This window comes from Narcine bancroftii, chromosome 1 (genome assembly GCF_036971445.1).
Source record: "Narcine bancroftii isolate sNarBan1 chromosome 1, sNarBan1.hap1, whole genome shotgun sequence".
NCBI lineage: Eukaryota > Metazoa > Chordata > Chondrichthyes > Torpediniformes > Narcinidae > Narcine > Narcine bancroftii.
Window position 1 is genome coordinate 123,368,548 of NC_091469.1, and position 20,336 is coordinate 123,388,883.

General features: G+C 38.1%; 1 protein-coding gene across 1 annotated transcript in view; it reads left to right on the forward strand.

Moving 5' to 3' along the window:
• pde8b (phosphodiesterase 8B) overlaps positions 1-20,336 on the forward strand; it is a 300,182-nt gene that overhangs the window by 102,574 nt on the left and 177,272 nt on the right. The window contains exon 2 of the mRNA XM_069938086.1: positions 1,843-1,899. Within this exon, the coding sequence (XP_069794187.1) occupies positions 1,843-1,899 (57 nt within the window). The remainder of the gene's footprint in view (positions 1-1,842; positions 1,900-20,336) is intronic.

The window sequence follows — 20,336 nt, forward strand, 5'->3', positions numbered from 1 at the left end:
TTCACAAAATAGGGTTCACAAACAGCCATAATCCTGCATCTTAGGTCTCAAGGGAGATTATTTCCCCCAGAGACTGGGAGTTTAAGGCATCTGAAAACAAACTGGTGCACAATTTGCATTATATCCTCTCGATGCAATTTAAGAAACCAGATACTTTGGAATTGTGCCTGTGTCAAAGAAAGAGGCAAATATCAGTATCATTTTCAAACAAATGCTGGTTTTTCACTCACTTACATGTGAAAGACTTATTGGCATTCATGAAGACATTCCTTCAGCATGTGCTGGGTGATTTCAATGAAGATGCTCTTATTATTTGCATTTCAGCATTGTTCTGCAGTCAGTTACTGTGTCTGTTCAAAAAAGAACAGTTTAATTTGCAAGAAAATAAACTTGTCGTGAAATGTCTGCTGTGCCTATTTTGGCAACTCCCTCCATCTAGAGTATGCCATTGTCAACATCAGGGACCACAAAAATGTTCACATCACCCACTACAAGACCTGCTCTTTTCTTCTTTGTCTATCTGGCCTTGAAAAACCAAGGTCAGCACAAACGCTGCTAACTCAATAAAGAAAGATTCAAAGACCTCATAAAGAAAGATTTTTTTTCCAGTCAACATCTTATGTCAATGCCCTATGACTTCCAAATAACTGCAGCTGCAGAGAATTCACAATGCCTGGTCTGATTTGAGATTCATCATGACTAGCCCCCGTGAAGAGACTCTTGGTTTCTCTACCAGAAACCAGTAAGACTAGCTTGATCAATACAACAAGGAGATTCAGAAACTAATAAATAATATAAGCAAAACAATCTTAAGATCAGTTACCACCTAGCAGGCAGCTGAGAGCTCATTAGTCAGTGAGGGAATTGGTATTTCCAGTGGAGCATTTCAAAAATTTCCTCAACTAAGACTTTGATTCAAGTTTCCTTGATTTTGACATACAGTGTGCTACATTCTTGGCATTACTTCAGCTGTGCAAGAGATTGAAGATGGCATTCACATTTGAAAAATAATAAGGTCTCTCAACCAAATAATATTCCTGCAGAAGTATAAAAGCATGGTAGAGATATACTTCTAATGTGAATTCCATGATGACATTTACCTCATCCAGAATAAGGAAAAGCAGACCTAGGGACCTTACAGATGTTATAATTATGACCATTGTCAAAAAAATAGGTTTCTCATTGCAGCAACTGCAGAGGAGCCTGTCTGGTATTGTCTATAGGAAAAATCATTTATTTCATAAAATATTAATGATGGACATTGATGATCTGGCATTCATTACACCTCAACATATTGTCAAGAATTGACAATTGACCTTGTGGTGTGGAAAGCGTATTATAAAAATCTAGGGCTTCCTACTACAGTATTCCTATTTTAGTTAATAAATAAATACTAAATTGTAATCCCAAGCTTGGATTAAACAATGTACAGTAACTGTTCCTTGGAAATTTCCAAGTGCGAGGAATACAGCATTCAATTATTTGTCTAACTACTGCAATCTTCAACACATTTAGATAAATGCAAAGCAAAAGCACTTGTGGGCTATCCCTTATTTGTGTTCTTACAAACAAAAATACTGCAAGAGGAACAAATAAAATATAAATCATTACTGATGGAAGAATATGTAAGCTTTGGAACGTCAGCATATTCCATTAGTAAATATATTTGCATGTAGACCATTCTTTCAATACCTGTGTCATAATTGTTAATGATCTGATTGATGGTAAAACAATCCACAAAGTACTCATTAAACTGCCAAATATTTAACTTTTCGCACTGACATGATTGCATGGTTTCACCCATGAACTTTCTGTTAACAGCATTACTTTTCCCTCTTACAGGTTACATCTACAGAAGTACGTTTTGGACCCATGAGATTGATTCAAGATCCTTTTCAGGTGAAAGCTTGTGTTAGATGCTTAACATGTGCACAGGGATATGTTATGTTAGTCAATAGATGTTGCAATGATTCCCATTGCCTGCACCTCACCCTCACCTGTAAAATATTCTCAGTGCAGCAAATAGCAGTGTGTTTTTTTTTCTGGGTGTGATTTGCCTATGATGTGTATAACTGTAAATAACCTTGATTAAAAAAAAGGGGGCGGCACAGATAGAGTAGCAGTTAGTGAATCTGGTGCTGTATTTAAGTAGCTTGTACGTTCTCCTCGTGATCTGCGCAGGTTTTCTCTGGGTGCTCCGGTTTCCTCCCACTGTTAAAAAATACATGGAGTTTGTACTGGGCAGCACCAGCTCATGGGGCAGAAAAGCCTCTAAAATTAAAAAAAATTCTCAACAATAGAATGAAGGCCAATTTTTTGCAATCTACAACCTTTACTAGCTTCAAGATGCTAGCATACTTATTATACTAACCACGTTCTCAACCAGTTGCATAATTATTACTCCCGTATGAATTCTGAAAGAAAATGGTCTTTTGGATTCAGTGTGTCATCTGCCACTATCACTGCTTCACCACATTATCAGAATTGTTGCTTTTATATGTAAAAAAGCAACAAAGTACTACTCTGCAAGCAATAAAGAGAGGAAAGGTATTATTAAAGTAAACAAGCACGAAATATAAAAACAGATAAAGTTCTTTTTTAATTAGATAAAGTGGAAAATGGTGGCTAAAGTGAAAGTAAGTCCCTTGAAGTGAGATAGAGAAATTAATTCTGGGTAGCGTAGAAATAACCAAGGCCATGAATAACTAATTTGTGTTGGTCTTCATGATGGAAGACAAGTATAACGTGTTAAAGAGTAATGTTAAAGATGCAATGGGAGTTGAGTCCTCAATACAATCATTTCAGAAAGAAGGTACTGCTGAGCAAGCTAGTAGATCTAGAAATAGATAAGTCCTTGGTCCTGTTGGAATGCATCTCAGGAAAGAAATGGCGGAAGTTTTAATACAGGCATTTGTGATTATTTACAAACATTCTCTGGACTCTGGGCCGGGCCACTAGATTGGAAGACAGCAACTGTCACATCACTATTTGAAAAGGGATTTGGGCAAAAAGCATGCGCCTATAGTTAACTTTATATTTTAAAAATATTTTTATTGTTTCATTAAAAAAAAACCTATACACATATTAAGCTAGTAAATGGCCTAAACCATATCATTTACAAAGCATAGTTAAATTTTAAATCGAAGACATAGCCATAATTTGTTTCTTAATTTAATCTTATCCAAAAACATTAAATCTAGGATTAGATTGAATTAGCAGTTGATACAATCTTCATAATATATATCAAAAAACACCCAGTAAGGAAAGTTAAAAAAAAAACCCTGAGACAACAATATACTTTTTTTTAATATAAGGAAAGTAATAAATAAAATTCCCTTATAAAAAGAAAGGGAATTTATACTTCTCCAATATTAACTCGATCTTCCGTAATATAATCGATCTTTATAATTTTCAATTAAACTCACATTTATTTAATATGTCTTGAAGAAAAAAAAAAGGAGAAACCAAAATCATATAATCAAACCCCTCCCTCTAAACAAGGTTAACATATAAATAATATACATATGAATCAAATGTCGACATCCAGAAACCAGCCAGCACATCTCGGGAGTATCCAAACACCTTAATTCTTTAAATTGTGATAGTAATCCATGAATGGGCCCCACGTCCTATGAAAATTAAACTTTACATTTTTAATATTATATCTGATTTTTTTTCTAAACTTAGGAAGGACATGATATCATGTAGCCATTGAATTTGAGTTGGTGGAGTATTTTTTTTACATTTCATCAAAATTGCCCGTCTAGCTGTCAGAGCTAAAAGCTACGTTACGAACCACGTGTAACGAGCAGCAATAAGCAATGAACCAGACAGTGTTTAATTTTAAAACATTAATTTTATTTCTAACTTTTAAACTATAGTCTTAACTTTTAAACTTTTAAACTAAATCTATCTCCAGCTACATGCCAGTATCTTGTGTGTGTATGTGATATACCCAAACTATTACTGTCCAGGCTGAAATCTAGAAAGTTTGTTCAAAGTTCAGTCTTTTAAATTCAGTGTTGAAATGTAGGCCTTTCAAATTTGAGGCCCAGAATTAATGTTGAACTGATGGAAAGACTGGAATTGTGGCTGCTGTAGACATGAATTCTTCTTGTGTGGTCTTTTTGAAGAAATGTCCATCCACATGAGCTGTGATCATTACACTCCTAGTCTTTTTTGGTAGGCAAGACTCGAACTGGGTGGCCTCCACAAAGCTTCCAAGACCCCGGCACCGGTCTCTCCAAGTAACTTCACTGATAGTCAGACTTAAAATAAAGCAGTCTCTCCAAGTGACTTCCACTGTTAGTTACAATCAAAATGAAGCATTTTGCTTCCCAAAAACCCTCCTGGCACAGGTCAATCCACTGAAACGGCCCAGTAATTCACAGAGTATGGTTTGCCCTGAATTTAAAGCTGCTTCAAAGAACTGTGTTCTCTCCGGCAGTCAGAATGATTTTCCCTTTGCAAAATCACAATGTCTTTGCAAATGTATCAAATTCTGGAACAGACTGATAAGCCTTCCCTCATTTCTTCCAATGTATCAAATTATTACTGGGCTGTGACTTGTGTTATGCTTGGTGTTTGTGTGAAATGTTAAATGCTAACTGTGACCATTCAGTCCCTCCCATCTAACTATCCCTTACAGTGATAATCCCATTTTACTAAAATGGGAGCTCATAATAGCTCAGACTTGCTTCTGAGAAGAAGTCAATAATCGATCCTCTTCTTGAGAAAAACCAAATAAAGCAATTAAGGGGCAGGATTCTAATTTGTCCTTAAAAATCACAGATAAAGTTTGAAAAAAGTTCTTCAAAAATTTTTCTAAACTAGGATCAATAAAGCCTCAAAAATTTTAGGCTTTACGCCTGCAATCAGAAAAATTTTGAACCTATCGTTAAGGAAGAAATGGCAAGACATCTAGATAGAAATTGTTCCATCAAGCAGACACAGCACGGATTCAGGAAGGGCAGGTCATGTTTGGAATATTTACAAGTTATTTGAAGATATCACAAGCAAAGTGGACAAAATTTAGCACATCTAAGTTTGCTGATGACATTAAATTGAGTGAAAGTAAATCACAAAATTCTGTAGGCAGCATGGCTGAAGTAAAAAAATCTCATTGACCTTGTGAGCTTATCCAGCATTGTGTTTTTTTTAAAAATTGAGTGGAAAAGCAAATTGTGCAGAGGATGCAAAGGGTTTTCAGCGAGATAAGTTAAGTGAGTGGGCAAGAGTCTGGCAGGATCAAGTACAATGTTGGCAGGTACAAATCTGAGGTCATTCAGTGTCGAAGAAAATATAGATTTGATTATTACTTAAATGGTGAAAGAGTGCATCATGCTGTTGTGCAGAGGGACAGAGGTGCTTGTGCATTGTTATATCATAGACCAGCAGCAATAGAAATTCACCAAGATAATGGTATTTTTAAAACAATATTTTTATTAATAATTATTAATAATATTACATCTTACTTAAATCTAATCCTAACCCCAACTATGAGCAAATATGTATGTGTGTGTGGATTACTCAAACCATTAGGCACAATTCTGAAAAAGTCAATTCAAAGTTCAATCTTAGAAATCACGATCTTGGGAAGGCGATGGTCCTCCATTATGGAGACGTGACCTACCCAGTGCAGTTTGATCTTCAGCAGCGTGGATTTGATGCTGTTGGCCTCTCCCATCTTGAGTACTTCGATGTTGGAGATGAAGTCGCTTCCAATGAATGTTGAGGATGGAGCGGAGACAACGCTGGTGGAAGCGTTCTAGGAGCCATAGGTGATGCCGGTAAAGGACCTATGATTCGGAGCCGAACAGGAGTGTGGGTATGACAACGGCTCTGTATATGCTAATCTTTGTGAGGTTTTTCAGTTGGTTGTTTTTCCAGACTCTTTTATGTAGTCTTCCAAAGGCGCTATTTGCCTTGGCGGGTCTGTTGTCTATCTCGTTGTCGATCCTTGCATCCGATGAAATGGTGCAGTCGAGATAGGTAAACTGGTTGACCGTTTTGAGTTTTGTGTGCCCGATGGAGATGTGGGGGGGGTGGGGCTGGTAGTCATGGTGGGGAGCTGGCTGATGGAGGACCTCAGTTTTCTTCAGGCTGACTTCCAGGCCAAACATTTTGGCAGTTTCCGCAAAACAGGACGTCAAGCGCTGAAGAGCTGGCTCTGAATGGGCAACTAAAGCGGCATCGTCTGCAAAGAGTAGTTCACAGACAAGTTGCTCTTGTGTCTTGCTGTGAGCTTGCAGGCGCCTCAGATTGAAGAGACTGCCATCCGTGCGGTACCGGATGTAAACAGCGTCTTCATTGTTGGGGTCTTTCTTGGCTTGTTTCAGCATCATGCTGAAGAAGATTGAAAAGAGGGTTGGTGCGAGAACACAGCCTTGCTTCACGCCATTGTTAATGGGGAAGGGTTCAGAGAGCTCATGGCTGTATCTGACCCGACCTCAAACAATTCACAAGTGATTGAAATGCACATTCTAGATTTTATTCAAGGTTATTTGTATACATTTTAGTGCCTATATAGAAATTACAGCACTTTTTATGCATTGTACCCCCATTTTGGGGCACCATAATGCTTGGGACATTTAGCTTCACAGGTGTTTGTGATTGCTCAGGTATATTTAATTGCTTCATTTGTGCAGGTATACGAGAGCTCGGTTTGCTTCGAAGCTTTTGATCACCTTAGGAGCCTGCAATTGCCATTTTTCAACCTGAGGACCAGAATTATGCCAATGAAAGTCATAAAAGCCATTATGAGGCTGAAAATCAGAATAAAACAGTAAGAAACAGTGCCTAAACATTAGGATCACCAAAATCAACTGTTTGGAAATATCATTAAGAAGAAAGAGCGTACTGGTGAGCTCAGTAATCACAAAGAGACTGGTAGACCAAGGAAAACCTCCTCTCCTGATGACAGAAGAATTCTCATCATTATGAAGAAAAATCCCTGATAGATCAGAAACGCTCCTCAGGAGGCAGGTGTGGATGTGTCAATGACTTCTGTTCACAGAAGACTTCAGGAACAGAAATACAGAGGCTACACTGAAAGATGCTAACCACTAGTTAGCCACAGAAACAGGATGGCCACATTACAGTTTGCCAATAAGTATTTGAAAGAACCTGCAGAATTCTGGAAAAAGGTCTTATGGATAGATTAGACCAAGATTAACCTGTGTCAGAGTGATGGCAAGAGCAAAGTGTAGAAGCACTGACCAAGATCCAAAGCAAACCACCTCATCTGTGAAACATAGTGGTGGGGGTATTATGGCCTGGACATGATTGGCTGCCACAGGTACTGGCACACTTATCTTTATTGATGATGTATCTGCTGATGGCAGTAGCCAAATAAATTCTGAGGTGTATTGAAACATTTTATCTGTTCAAGTTCAAGAAAATGCCTCCAAACTCATTGGACGGCACTTCTTCCCAAGATAGTGATCCCAATGATATTGCTAAAGCAACAAAGGAGTTTTTCAAAGCTAAAAACTGGAAAATTCTTGAATTGCCAACTTAGTCACCCAATCTAAATACAATTTAAGTACGCCTTCTATATACTGAAAAGAAAATTTATGGGGAGAATCCCCCAAAATAAGTAGGAGGTGAAGGTGGCTGCAGTAGATGCCTGGCAGGGCATCACCAGAGAAGATAATCAGCACCTGGTGCTGTCTATGGATCACAGACTTCAAGCAGTCATTGCATGCAAGGGATATGCAACAAAGTACTAAACATGACTATTTTAATATACATACCATTGCTACATCCCAAACGTTATGGTGCCCTGAAATGTGGGGACTATGTATAAAAAGTAATTGCTACATGGTGAAATCAAAATGTATACAAATAATCTTGAATAAAATCTGAAATGTGAACTTTAATCACATGAATTGTTTAATTACAAATTTAAAACTGTGGAGCACAGGGGCAAATAAAGGAAAAAAAATCTTTGCCCCAAACATTATGGAGGGCACTGTAGTTGCCTGGTACTTATACCCATAGAAATTCAGAAAAATGAGAGGGGATCTTATTGAAACATATAAAATTATAAAAGGAATAGGAAAAGGTAGAGGCCAGGAAAGTTGTTTTCACAGGTAGATGAGACTAGAACTAGCGAACATAGCCTCAAGATTTGGGGGAAAAAATTAGATGCTGGTGTTTGGAGTAGTGAATCTGTGGAATTCTTTCCTCAAGGAAACAGCAGAGGGTGCTGCATTAAATATTCGCAAGTTCGGTTTTTGCATGGTCAAGGAATTAAGAGTTATGGGGGAAAAGGCAGGTCGATGGAGCCGAGTCCATGACCAGATCAGTCATGATCTTATTAAATGGTGGAACAGGCTCAATGGGGCAGATGGCCAACTTCCGCTCCTATTTCTTATGTTTTTATGTTTTTGTTATCGATAAAACAACAGCTATCTTCTTACCTGAAAGACCAGTAGAGACAAAATAATTATGAACAAGTTGCATGGAATTGAGCCACATAGGTTCATTGACAGTGGTGAAAAGGTCAAATCACTTCATTTAGGGAGGATTAACTTGGTTTGCTTCCTCGTTAGAACCCCTTTCAAGAGCATGTAATCCAGGTTGCGTAGTGCTGTGTTTCTGTCCTATATTTGACTTTCGTTAAAACCCTATTAATGCTTTCAAATAGAAATTATCTATCTTGTGGTGCATGAAGGTGAGCAGTAGCAACCAACATCAGTGAAGCAGATTATTTATTTGTAATTACATTAAGATTCATGGAACTTACTGTTTGTAAACTGGCTGATCATTCATGACATGACTGAAACAACCTTTTTCTGTCTCCATAACATGGCCCAACTTTACTCTTCCCTCAGGTTATCAGATGCTCAAATCCTCATCTAGAATACTGTCCTGTTTAGACCTCTACTGCCCTCTAAACTCTAATGTTATGATATCTGAACTTGCACCAAATCCCATTCACCAACATCTTGTTAGGGTCTACACTAGCTACTGGTTAAACAGAAACTCAATTACATCCTCAAGCTTGTTTTCTAACCTCTATATGATCTCATCCTTCCCTTTTTCATAATCTCTATAATGTTGTACTACCAATCGACCACAATTAGCAGAGAATCATGATTAATAGGCTTTTTTTGAATACTTTAATTAAAAATTTGAACATACAATATAAATGAAAACCCCACCCTCCTCCCACCCCAAAAAAAAAACAAAAAGAAAGAAGGAAGAAGCAGGAGATTTAAACCATCAAAACCACAATAGACTGCCATGGATCAGACAAAAACCACCACAATGAGCTCCAGGGAATTCAACATTTTAAACCTATATAATCCAAAGGGCTCCACACTTTAAAAAAAAAGATAATTATCATGTAAATTATACGTTATTTTTTCCAAAGGAATACATAATCTCAATTCCAAATGCCATCTCTGTAACCCCAAATCAATCTCATTTTTCTAAATTATAGCTATACATTTTCTTGTCACTGCCATTGCCAACCTTAAAAACACAATTTGATACTTAGTCAACCTCAAAGTCAAACTCAACATTGTAACATTATCTAATAAAAATAATCTTGGATCCATTGATAATTGAATCTTTCAAACTTTCTCTAAAAATTCCTCAAGTCATATCAAAAAAATGTAACCTTATCGCATAGCCAAGTTGAATGTAAAAGAGGACCTACTTCTTTAGAACATCTAAAACATAAATCTGAAGAAATTAAATTATATTTCTTTAATTTTTGAGGAGTTAAATACAATTGATGTATAAAATTATAATGAACTAATTTATACCGAATATTAGTAATCTTAGTCATACTATCCTTACAGATAGATCTCCTATTATCTTGATCAATTGTTATTCCCAAATCTTTTTCCCATTTTAGTCTTGATTTATGAATGTCTAATTTAGCCACTTGCTTTGTAATAATTTATACATTTCAGAAATAAACTTTTTTGTACCACCTTCTGTAAGCAAAATTTCAGATTTTGATTGTTTTGATAATTTTAGAAAAGGTCCAAAATTATCCAACAATAAAGCCTTAACTTGATAATAATGAAAAAATGTATTATTTGGAATTTCATATTTTTCTTTCATTCTTTGAAAAGAAATAAAATAATAATTTTCATAACAATCTCCAACAGTCTTAACTCCCTTCTGATTCCACATTTTCAAAAACTGATTATTAAAGTTTATTCTGATACAAAGGTGTTTTGGCTGCAATTTCCCCCTGTGTACCTATCTCATCATTTATCCTATTTCATAATTCAATTAAATATCTCAAAACAGGTAGATCATTATTAATGATTAACAACTTGTAATTTATAAATAAATTGTGTCATACTCTTCTCATCAATACTAGATAACTTGATATTGGCCCACATTAATGGATTATCGAAAAAAAAAACATTCTATCAATAAACCACAATTGTGCTGCTTTATAATAATTTTGAAAATTTGGGAGCTGTAGACCTCCCAATTCATATTTTTGGAAAGATACCCTAACCATTTTGCCTTCCCACAAAACATTCCTGATTATAGAATTCAAAACTTTAAAACATGTTTGAGCGTCTTTACAAGGAATAGATTGAAAAATATATTGAATTCTAGGAAAAAATATTCATCTTAATACAATTAACCCTACCTATTAATGTTATAGATAAGTCTTTCAATCTATTTAAGTCATCTTTAATTTTATGAAATAAAGGTAAATAATTTAACATCTAAATTATTTAAATCATTATCAATTTTAATACCTAAATATTTAATTTGATCTGACCATTTAAACTGAGAACTTTTCTTACATTAAGTATAGTCACCAATAATTAATGGCATTATCTCACTTTTATCCCAATTTATTTTATAACCTGATATTTGTCCATATTGTTTCAATTTCTCATATAATTACTTTAAGGAATTTCATGGTTCTGTTAAATAAATAAAAACATCATCAGCAAAAAAATTAATTTTATACTCTTCAGAATTGACTCTAATACCCTTAATATTACCATCCTATCTTATTAATTGTGCTAAAGGTCCAATAGCTAATACAAAGGGCATCCTTGTCTAGTAGATCTCTTTAATAAAAATGATGATGATACTTGGCCATTTGTTGCCACTCTGGCAGAAGGAATTTTAAATAAAGATTTAATCCAGTTAATAAAGATTGATCTAAACTATCAAATGCCTTTTCGGCATCTAATGAAAAACCATTGGATTTCTTCTGAGAAATATGCATCAGACTAATAAATTTTGCAATATTATCTGTAGAGTAATGATTTTTAATAAATCCAGCTTGGTCCAAATGAATTAAACTTGGTAAATAATTTGCCAATCTATTTACTAAGATCTTAGCTACAATTTTGTAATCAACATTTAATAAGGAATTAGATCTATAAGACTCCGTCTTATATGGTCTTTGCCCTCAGACAGCTCCAAGAAAAGTGCAGAGAACAAAACAAAGGACTCTACATCACCTTTGTTGACCTCACCAAAGCCTTCGACACCGTGAGCAGGAAAGGGCTTTGGCAAATACTAGAGCGCATCGGATGTCCCCCAAAGTTCCTCAACATGATTATCCAACTGCACGAAAACCAACAAGGTCGGGTCAGATACAGCAATGAGCTCTCTGAACCCTTCTCCATTAACAATGGCGTGAAGCAAGGCTGTGTTCTCGCACCAACCCTCTTTTCAATCTTCTTCAGCATGATGCTGAACCAAGCCATGAAAGACCCCAACAATGAAGACGCTGTTTACATCCGGTACCGCACGGATGGCAGTCTCTTCAATCTGAGGCGCCTGCAAGCTCACACCAAGACACAAGAGAAACTTTTCCGTGAACTACTCTTTGCAGATGATGCCGCTTTAGTTGCCCATTCAGAGCCAGCTCTTCAGCGCTTGACGTCCTGCTTTGCGGAAACTGCCAAAATGTTTGGCCTGGAAGTCAGCCTGAAGAAAACTGAGGTCCTCCATCAGCCAGCTCCCCACCATGACTACCAGCCCCCCCACATCTCCATCGGGCACACAAAACTCAAAACGGTCAACCAGTTTACCTATCTCGGCTGCACCATTTCATCAGATGCAAGGATCGACAATGAGATAGACAACAGACTCGCCAAGGCAAATAGCGCCTTTGGAAGACTACACAAAAGAGTCTGGAAAAACAACCAACTGAAAAACCTCACAAAGATAAGCGTATACAGAGCCGTTGTCATACCCACACTCCTGTTCGGCTCCGAATCATGGGTCCTCTACCGGCACCACCTACGGCTCCTAGAACGCTTCCACCAGCGTTGTCTCCGCTCCATCCTCAACATCCATTGGAGCGCTCACACCCCTAACGTCGAGGTACTCGAGATGGCAGAGGTCGACAGCATCGAGTCCACGCTGCTGAAGATCCAGCTGCGCTGGATGGGTCACGTCTCCAGAATGGAGGACCATCGCCTTCCCAAGATCGTATTATATGGCGAGCTCTCCACTGGCCACCGTGACAGAGGTGCACCAAAGAAAAGGTACAAGGACTGCCTAAAGAAATCTCTTGGTGCCTGCCACATTGACCACCGCCAGTGGGCTGATAACGCCTCAAACCGTGCATCTTGGCGCCTCACAGTTTGGCGGGCAGCAGCCTCCTTTGAAGAAGACCGCAGAGCCCACCTCACTGACAAAAGGCAAAGGAGGAAAAACCCAACACCCAACCCCAACCAACCAATTTTCCCTTGCAACCGCTGCAATCGTGTCTGCCTGTCCCGCATCGGACTGGTCAGCCACAAACGAGCCTGCAGCTGACGTGGACTTTTTACCCCCTCCATAAATCTTCGTCCGCGAAGCCAAGCCAAAGAAGAAAAAAGATCTATAAGACTCCGTTTTTAACAGATCTTTATCTTTCTTAAGAATAAGTGTTATAATTGCATTGGAAAAAGAATCTAGTAAAGAATGAACCTCCATTGCTTGCTTCAACACATTAAAAAGGCATTAATAAATGCTGAATTCTTTTATAAAGTTCTGACGTAAATCCATCTTTGACAGGAGACTTTCCATTTGGCATACATTTAAGTACATCAATAATTTCTCTAAGTGTAAACAGAGAATCCAATTCACGTTCTCGAGTATTCAAAAAAGGTAACTAAAGTTGAGCTAAAAAATCATTAATTTTAACATCATCATTTTCAGACTCAGATGTATACAATTTCATATAAAATTTCTTAAAAGCTTCATTTATATCTTGAGATTTATATGTAATCTTTGAATCTATTCTAATGACATTAATTGTTCTATAAACCTGTTCAGTCTTTAATTGCCATGCCAATACTTTATGTGCTCTCTCCCCAGTTTGTAATATTTTTGTCTAGTTCTTTGCAATAATTTCTCCATTTTATAAGTCTGCAATGAATTATAATGCTATTTTTTTTAAATTAATTGTATCTTTCTGGTCTCTGTGGAATCCTTCTGTAAATCTTTTTCTAAATTCTCTATCTCTTTCTCTAATTTTTCAACTTCCCTAGAATCTGTTTCTTAATTTTAGTTGAAAAGCTAATAATTTGTCCCCTTAAATATGCTTTTAAGGTATCCCACTAAATAAATTTACTATCAACCGAATCTATGTTTATTTTTATATATTGGTGTATTTGATCTCTTATAAAATTACAAAACTCAAAATTTCTTAGCAATTAAGAATTAAATCTCCATCTATAAGTAGTATCTATTTTTTCAGAAACTGTACATGATATTATCAAAAGAGAATGATCTGACAATATTCTACTCTTATGTTCAGCAGATACCATACGTCCCTGCAATTGAACCGATAATAAATAAAGTCTATTCAAAAATAGGAATCATATTGAAAAGAATAAAATGAGTAATCCTTCTCCTTAGGATTTAATCTTCTCCAAATATCAACTAAATTAATTTATTTCATTAATGATAAATTTTTTTCTGTTATTTTAGTTTTGGTCACTGTTTTCAGAGATTTATCTAATAATGGATCTAAACAACAAATAAAATTTCCACCAGTCATTACATTGTCATATCCATGCACCAAATTACAAAAAATAATCTTGAATAAATTTCTCTTTGTAGCAGCACAAGACACGACGGACGTTTCAGTTAAACTGTTTATTTGAATTTCGCGCGCGGCCCCTTAAAGGCCAACGGGAGTTTCGCCCCACACAGCGGTGACATCATCACATTTCCTGGGATGTGAGCTGTGGTAAGGCACAAGGCAATCAGTAAGCCCTGACAGCGCCATCTTCCTGCAGTTGCCATGCCAGTGCAGTAATACAAGCGAGGCTGGTTCACTCTAAGAGATGTGCGCTGCCGCATCATCAACATTTGGAGCATAAATATTTATGAGAGTCCAAAATTCTGAATAAATTTAACAATTTACAAGAAGTCTATCAGCTGAATCACTAATAACTGATTCTAATTTAAAATATAACTTCTTAGTAACCAAAATAGCAACACCTCTTGCTTTCAAATTAAAAGAAGCTATAATCTGACCAACCCAACCTCTTTTTAACTTTTGATGTTCCTTCTCAGTCAGATGAGATTCTTGTAAAAAAGCAATATCTACTTTAATTTTCTTTATATAAGCTAAAACCATCTTTCTCTTAATTGCATTGTTGTCATAAAATTCAAATTAGTCATCAACATATTTAATACTGTAATCATCAAATTCCTACTGCCCACAGTGATGGGACTTTGATCCACAGCTGCTCTGCAAAATAAAATACATCTCCTCAATAGAAAAGAAAGAAACCCCTAAAAAAGAAAGGAAAAAAACCCAAACGAAAACACACTGCTTAAGCAGTACTACCCCCCTCTATTTTACAGGAAGCAGCCAACACCATCAAGTGGCCAATGACTTCAGTAGGAGAAATAAACAAAACCACCTCCCCCAAATAGAACAATCAAGAAAAAACAACAATAATCAGCAAAGTTTCAAGTGTGATAAAAAACTGCCTCCAAATCTCTATTAACTTGATCCTCATCGATATCTATTTCAGTTAGTTTGTGACCTTCCACCTTCTGTGAACCATTTTTTTTTCTCTTTTCTTGAGCCGACTTCATTTGTTGGAAAGATTGATCTTGACTCCCCTTCTATTTATTATCAGGCAATGAATTTGCAAATAAAAGAGCATTATCTTCATCAGCAAAGAATTGCGATTGAAATTCTCTGTAAAAGACATTGAGTGTAGCAGGGTATCTAAAAGCGAATTTATATCCCTTTTTCCATAACATGGCCTTGGCAGGGTTAAATTCCTTATGATATTTAATAATAGTTTGACTTAGATCTGCATAAAAAAATACTATTATTTCTGACCAGCAAAGGGTCTGATGTTTTCTCACATCTTGCACTGCAACCCTCAAAATCATTACCTTATCTTGATAAACATAAACACCTAATTAGAATAGAGCATGGCAGTTGACCTGGAAATGGCTTCTTCCTAATAGCTCTATGAACTCTATCCAACTCCAAACCATTCAGAAAATATTCCTTTCCCAAAACTTCAGGAATCCATTTCTGAAAAAAAACTGTACAGGATCTGAGCCTTTAAAATCTTCAGGCAAAGCATAATTTTCATGTTATTTCTGTGACTTTGATTTTCCAAGATTTTTTTCCACAAGACATTTCTCAGAACTTCCCAAGCAGTAAAAGAATCCTTGTGTTGGCCAACTGGATCTTTACTTTGCTCCACATCATAACAATCTTGAAAATCTTCTTCAATTTTCTGAAATTTAATCTGTATTTTATCCATCATCTTCTCACATTTTGTAGCATCAGTCTTAATAGGAAACATTTCTTCTTTCATACTACTAAATCTTGTTTCAAATTGATCGTTAATAGAAATAAAGTGCTGACTCATTTGGGTTCATAATGTTTGAATCTGTTTAGATAATGTATCTAATTGGCTTGATGGATCCACATAATAAGGAGTTGCAGAAGCTCCAACGTTACCTTCATCCACATATTGAGATAAGGGCCTTCCCTGATGAAGCACTGTCTTCTTCTCCTCCGTTACTGGTAAGGTATCCTCTTCTTCAGCCCAGTCAATGTAGGTGCTTGCTCGACCAGTCTGCAGAGTCTAGGCCTCTCCCTCGGCAGTCCAGTAGTACTGGGCAGCGAGGGTCAGCCGCCCCACCCCCCCCCCAGGCAGAGCCACAGCCTGCGTCACGCGCATGTGCGGAGATCCGCGCATGCGCGATTGATCCTGCGACACCAGGAGTTGAAGTTATCATTTTCTAACTCCAGCACCATCTTCCTCGGTTCCCTGGGGAAGTGGAGCTGGTGTTACCTGAATCTTCGTCAGAACTTGTTGAGTCAATCTCGGAGGAAGAGGAAGAAAGTCTCCAGGATCCATTTCCAAGGTAGGGCCTAATTCCTCTGTACTTGTTGCTTGCTTGGAAGTCATGTTTTTCACTGTTTGTGCCTTAGTTTTTCTCATAATTACTGTTATCACTTGTTTAAAAAAGTTTTAATCCTGTTGTTTTATAAAAAATATTTTTTTTAAATCGGGTTTTAAATAATTCTGTCGGGAGAGGTGCCTTCCTCACGTCTCCCACCTACGCCATCATGCCATGCCCCATTTAATAGGCTTTAATCACCTTGAAGTGTCAGCACAGCTTGCTTGTTGCTGGCCCAGTTCCAAGGCAGGTACTGAGGGAGGGGTTTGGGTGTAACAGCCTTTATGGGGATATCTGGGAGGGAGGGGCCACAGGTTCAGGGGACGGGCCAGCTCATACCGCACATTATATACATAACATAACATAACATAACATAACAATTACAGCACGGAAACAGGCCATTAGGCCCTTCTAGTCCGCACCGAACCAAACACCCCTTTCTAATCCCACCTCCCTGCACAATGCCCATAACCCTCCATCTTCCTCTCATCCATATACCTGTCCAACCTTTTCTTAAATAATACAATTGACTCCGCCGCCACTATTTCTCCCGGAAGATCATTCCACACAGCTACCACTCTCTGAGTAAAGAAGTTCCCCCTCATGTTACCTCTAAACCTCTGCCCCTTAATTCTTAACTCATGTCCTCTTGTTTTAATCTTTCCTCCTCTTAACGGAAATAGTCTATCCACATCCACTCTGTCTATCCCTTTCATAATCTTAAATACTTCTATCAAATCCCCTCTCAACCTTCTACGCTCCAAAGAATAAAGACCCAATCTGTCCAATCTCTCCCCATACTCCAGATGCTTAAACCCAGGCAACATTCTAGTAAACCTTCTCTGCACTCTTTCCACTCTGTTTATATCCTTCCTATAATTAGGCGACCAGAACTGCACACAGAACTCCAAATTAGGCCGCACCGTCTTATACAATCTCAACATCACCTCCCAACTCCTATATTCCATGCAATGATTGATACAGGCCAGCATACTAAAAGCCTTCTTCACCACCCTATTCACGTGAGTTTCTACCTTCAGGGAACGATGTACCGTCACTCCTAAATCTTTCTGCTCTTTTGTATTCCTCAATGCTCTCCCATTTACCACATATGTCCTATTCTGATTCTTCTTACCAAAATGAAGCACCTCACACTTATCAGCATTAAATTCCATCTGCCATTTTTCAGCCCACTTTTCTAAGCAGCCCAAATCCCTCTGCAATCCGAGAAAACCTTCTTCATTATCCACTATTCCACCTATCTTAGTATCGTCTGCATATTTACTAATCCAATTCACCACCCCATCATCTAGATCATTAATGTATATAACGAACAACAATGGGCCCAATACAGATCCTTGAGGCACACCACTGGTCACCGGCCTCCAACCTGACAGACAATTATCCACTACCACTCTCTGGCCTCTCCCTTTCAGCCAATGTTCAATCCATTTGACTATCTCAGAATTTATACCTAAAGACTGCACCTTCCTATAGACAACATCCACTGCGCTACCCTCATCCACATTCCTAGTCACCTCTTCAAAAAATTCAATCAGATTGGTCAAACATGACCTTCCTCCCACAAATCCATGTTGAGTGCTCCTGATCAGACCCTGTCTATCCAGATGTTTATAAGTACTATCTCTAAGAATTTTCTCCATTAATTTACCTACCACAGACGTCAAACTTACAGGCCGATAGTTGCCAGGCTTCCTCCTTGAACCCTTTTTAAATAACGGAACCACATGCGCAATGCGCCAATCCTCCGGCACTATCCCCATATCTAATGACATTCGAAAAATTACCGCCAGAGCCTCTGCTATTTCCTCCTTCACTTCTCTCAATGTCCTGGGGAAGATCCCGTCTGGTCCCAGAGACTTATCCACCTTTATATTCTTCAAAAGCCTTAAAACTACACCTTTTGTAATCTCTATATTCCCCATATTTACCCAATTTGCTTTTTTTATCCCACATCTCCCAATATCCTTCTCCTTAGTGAATACCGAAGAAAAGAAACTGTTCAATAGCTCCCCCATTTCTCTAGGTTCCACACACAGTTTTCCACTCTGATTTTCTAAGGGACCAATTTTGTCTCTAGCTTTCCTCTTACCATTAACATATTTGTAGAACTCTTTTGGATTAGTTTTCACCCTGCTTGCCATAGTTTTCTCGTACCTTCTTTTAGCTTTCCTAATTCCTCTCTTAAGATTCCTCTTACATTCAATGTATCTTTCAAACATCTCCTTAACTCCATGCTTCTTATATCTAATGTACGCCTCCCTTTTTCTTCGAACCAAGTTTCCAATATTCCTTGAAAACCACGGCTCTCTCAAACCTTTTGCCCATCCTTTTAACCTAACAGGAACATAAAGCTTTTGCACTCTCAAAATCTGATCTTTAAAAGACTTCCATCTCTCTACTACATCCTGCCCATAAAACAAATTGTCCCAATGCACACCCTGCAAGCCCTTTCGCATCTCCTCAAATCTAGCTTTTCCCCAATCAAAAACCTCAATCCTTGGCCCTGATTTCTCTCTTTCCATAATGACATTGAAGCTGATGGCATTATGATCACTGGACCCGAAGTGCTCGCCAACACTAACCTCCGTCACTTGACCCATCCCATTTGCCAACAGTAGATCTAACACTGCTCCTTCTCTGGTCGGCACCTCTACATATTGTTGTAAAAAACTATCTTGCACACATTTCACAAACTCTAACCCATCCATTCCTTTCACAGAATGTGTTTCCCAATCTATATGTGGAAAATTAAAATCTCCCATAATTACAACCCTGTGCTTATCACAAATATCTACTATCTCCCTACAGATTTGCTCCTCTAGGTCTCGGTCCCCTCCGGGTGGTCTATAATACACCCCTACAAGTGTAACCTCTCCTTTCCTACTCCTCAGTTCCACCCAAATAGCCTCCGTGGATGTGCCCTCTAATCTATCCTTTCTAGGCACCGCTGTAATATTTTCCCTGACAAGCAATGCAACCCCACCTCCTCTTGCCCCTCCGACTCTATCACACCTAAAACAACGAAACCCAGGGATATTCAGTTGCCAATCACATCCCTCCTGCAACCATGTCTCACTAATCGCTACCACATCATACTTCCAAGTATCAATCCACACCTTCAGCTCATCCACCTTTTTTACAATACTCCTGGCATTAAAATATATGAATTTCAGGGATTTCCCATTTTTTAATCCCTGTTTTCCCTCATCTTTAAGAACAACATTATTTACTTTTCCTGCCAATTGCCCTTCATCTTCTTTCAGAGCATTTCCCTTCTCTATCACCTGCCCATCCATATTCAAATACTTACTACAAACTTTCATTGTTTTCATTCTAACCTACTCCTTACTGCTCTGTACTATTTTGTTCCCTCCCCTCAACCATTCTAGATTAAAGGATCCTGAGTAGCCCTAGCAAATACCTCTGCCAGGATTCTGGTCCCCCTGGGATTTAAGTGTAACCCGTCCTTACTGTACAGGTCACATCTCCCCCAAAAAAGGTCCCAGTTATCCAGAAACTTAAAACCCTGCCCCTTACTCCACCCCTTCAGCCACGTGTTAATCCTCCACCTCATCCTATTTCTATTCACACTGTCACGTGGCACAGGGAGTAATCCAGAGATTACCCCCTTTGCGGTCCTTCTTTTTAACTCCCTACCTAACTGCCTGTACTCACTTTTTAGGACCTCTTCTCTAATTCTCCCTATGTCATTGGTACCTACATGTACCACGACCTCTGGCTCCTGTCCCTCCCACTTTAGGATATCTGGGACACGAGCAGCAACATCTCGGACCCTGGCACCAGGGAGGCAAACCACCATCCGGTTCTCCTTGCTGCGTCCGCAGAATCCCCTATCCGTCCTCTTAACTATGGAGTCTCCTACCACAATTGCCCTCCTCTTCCTTTCCCTCCCTTTCTGAGCTACAGGG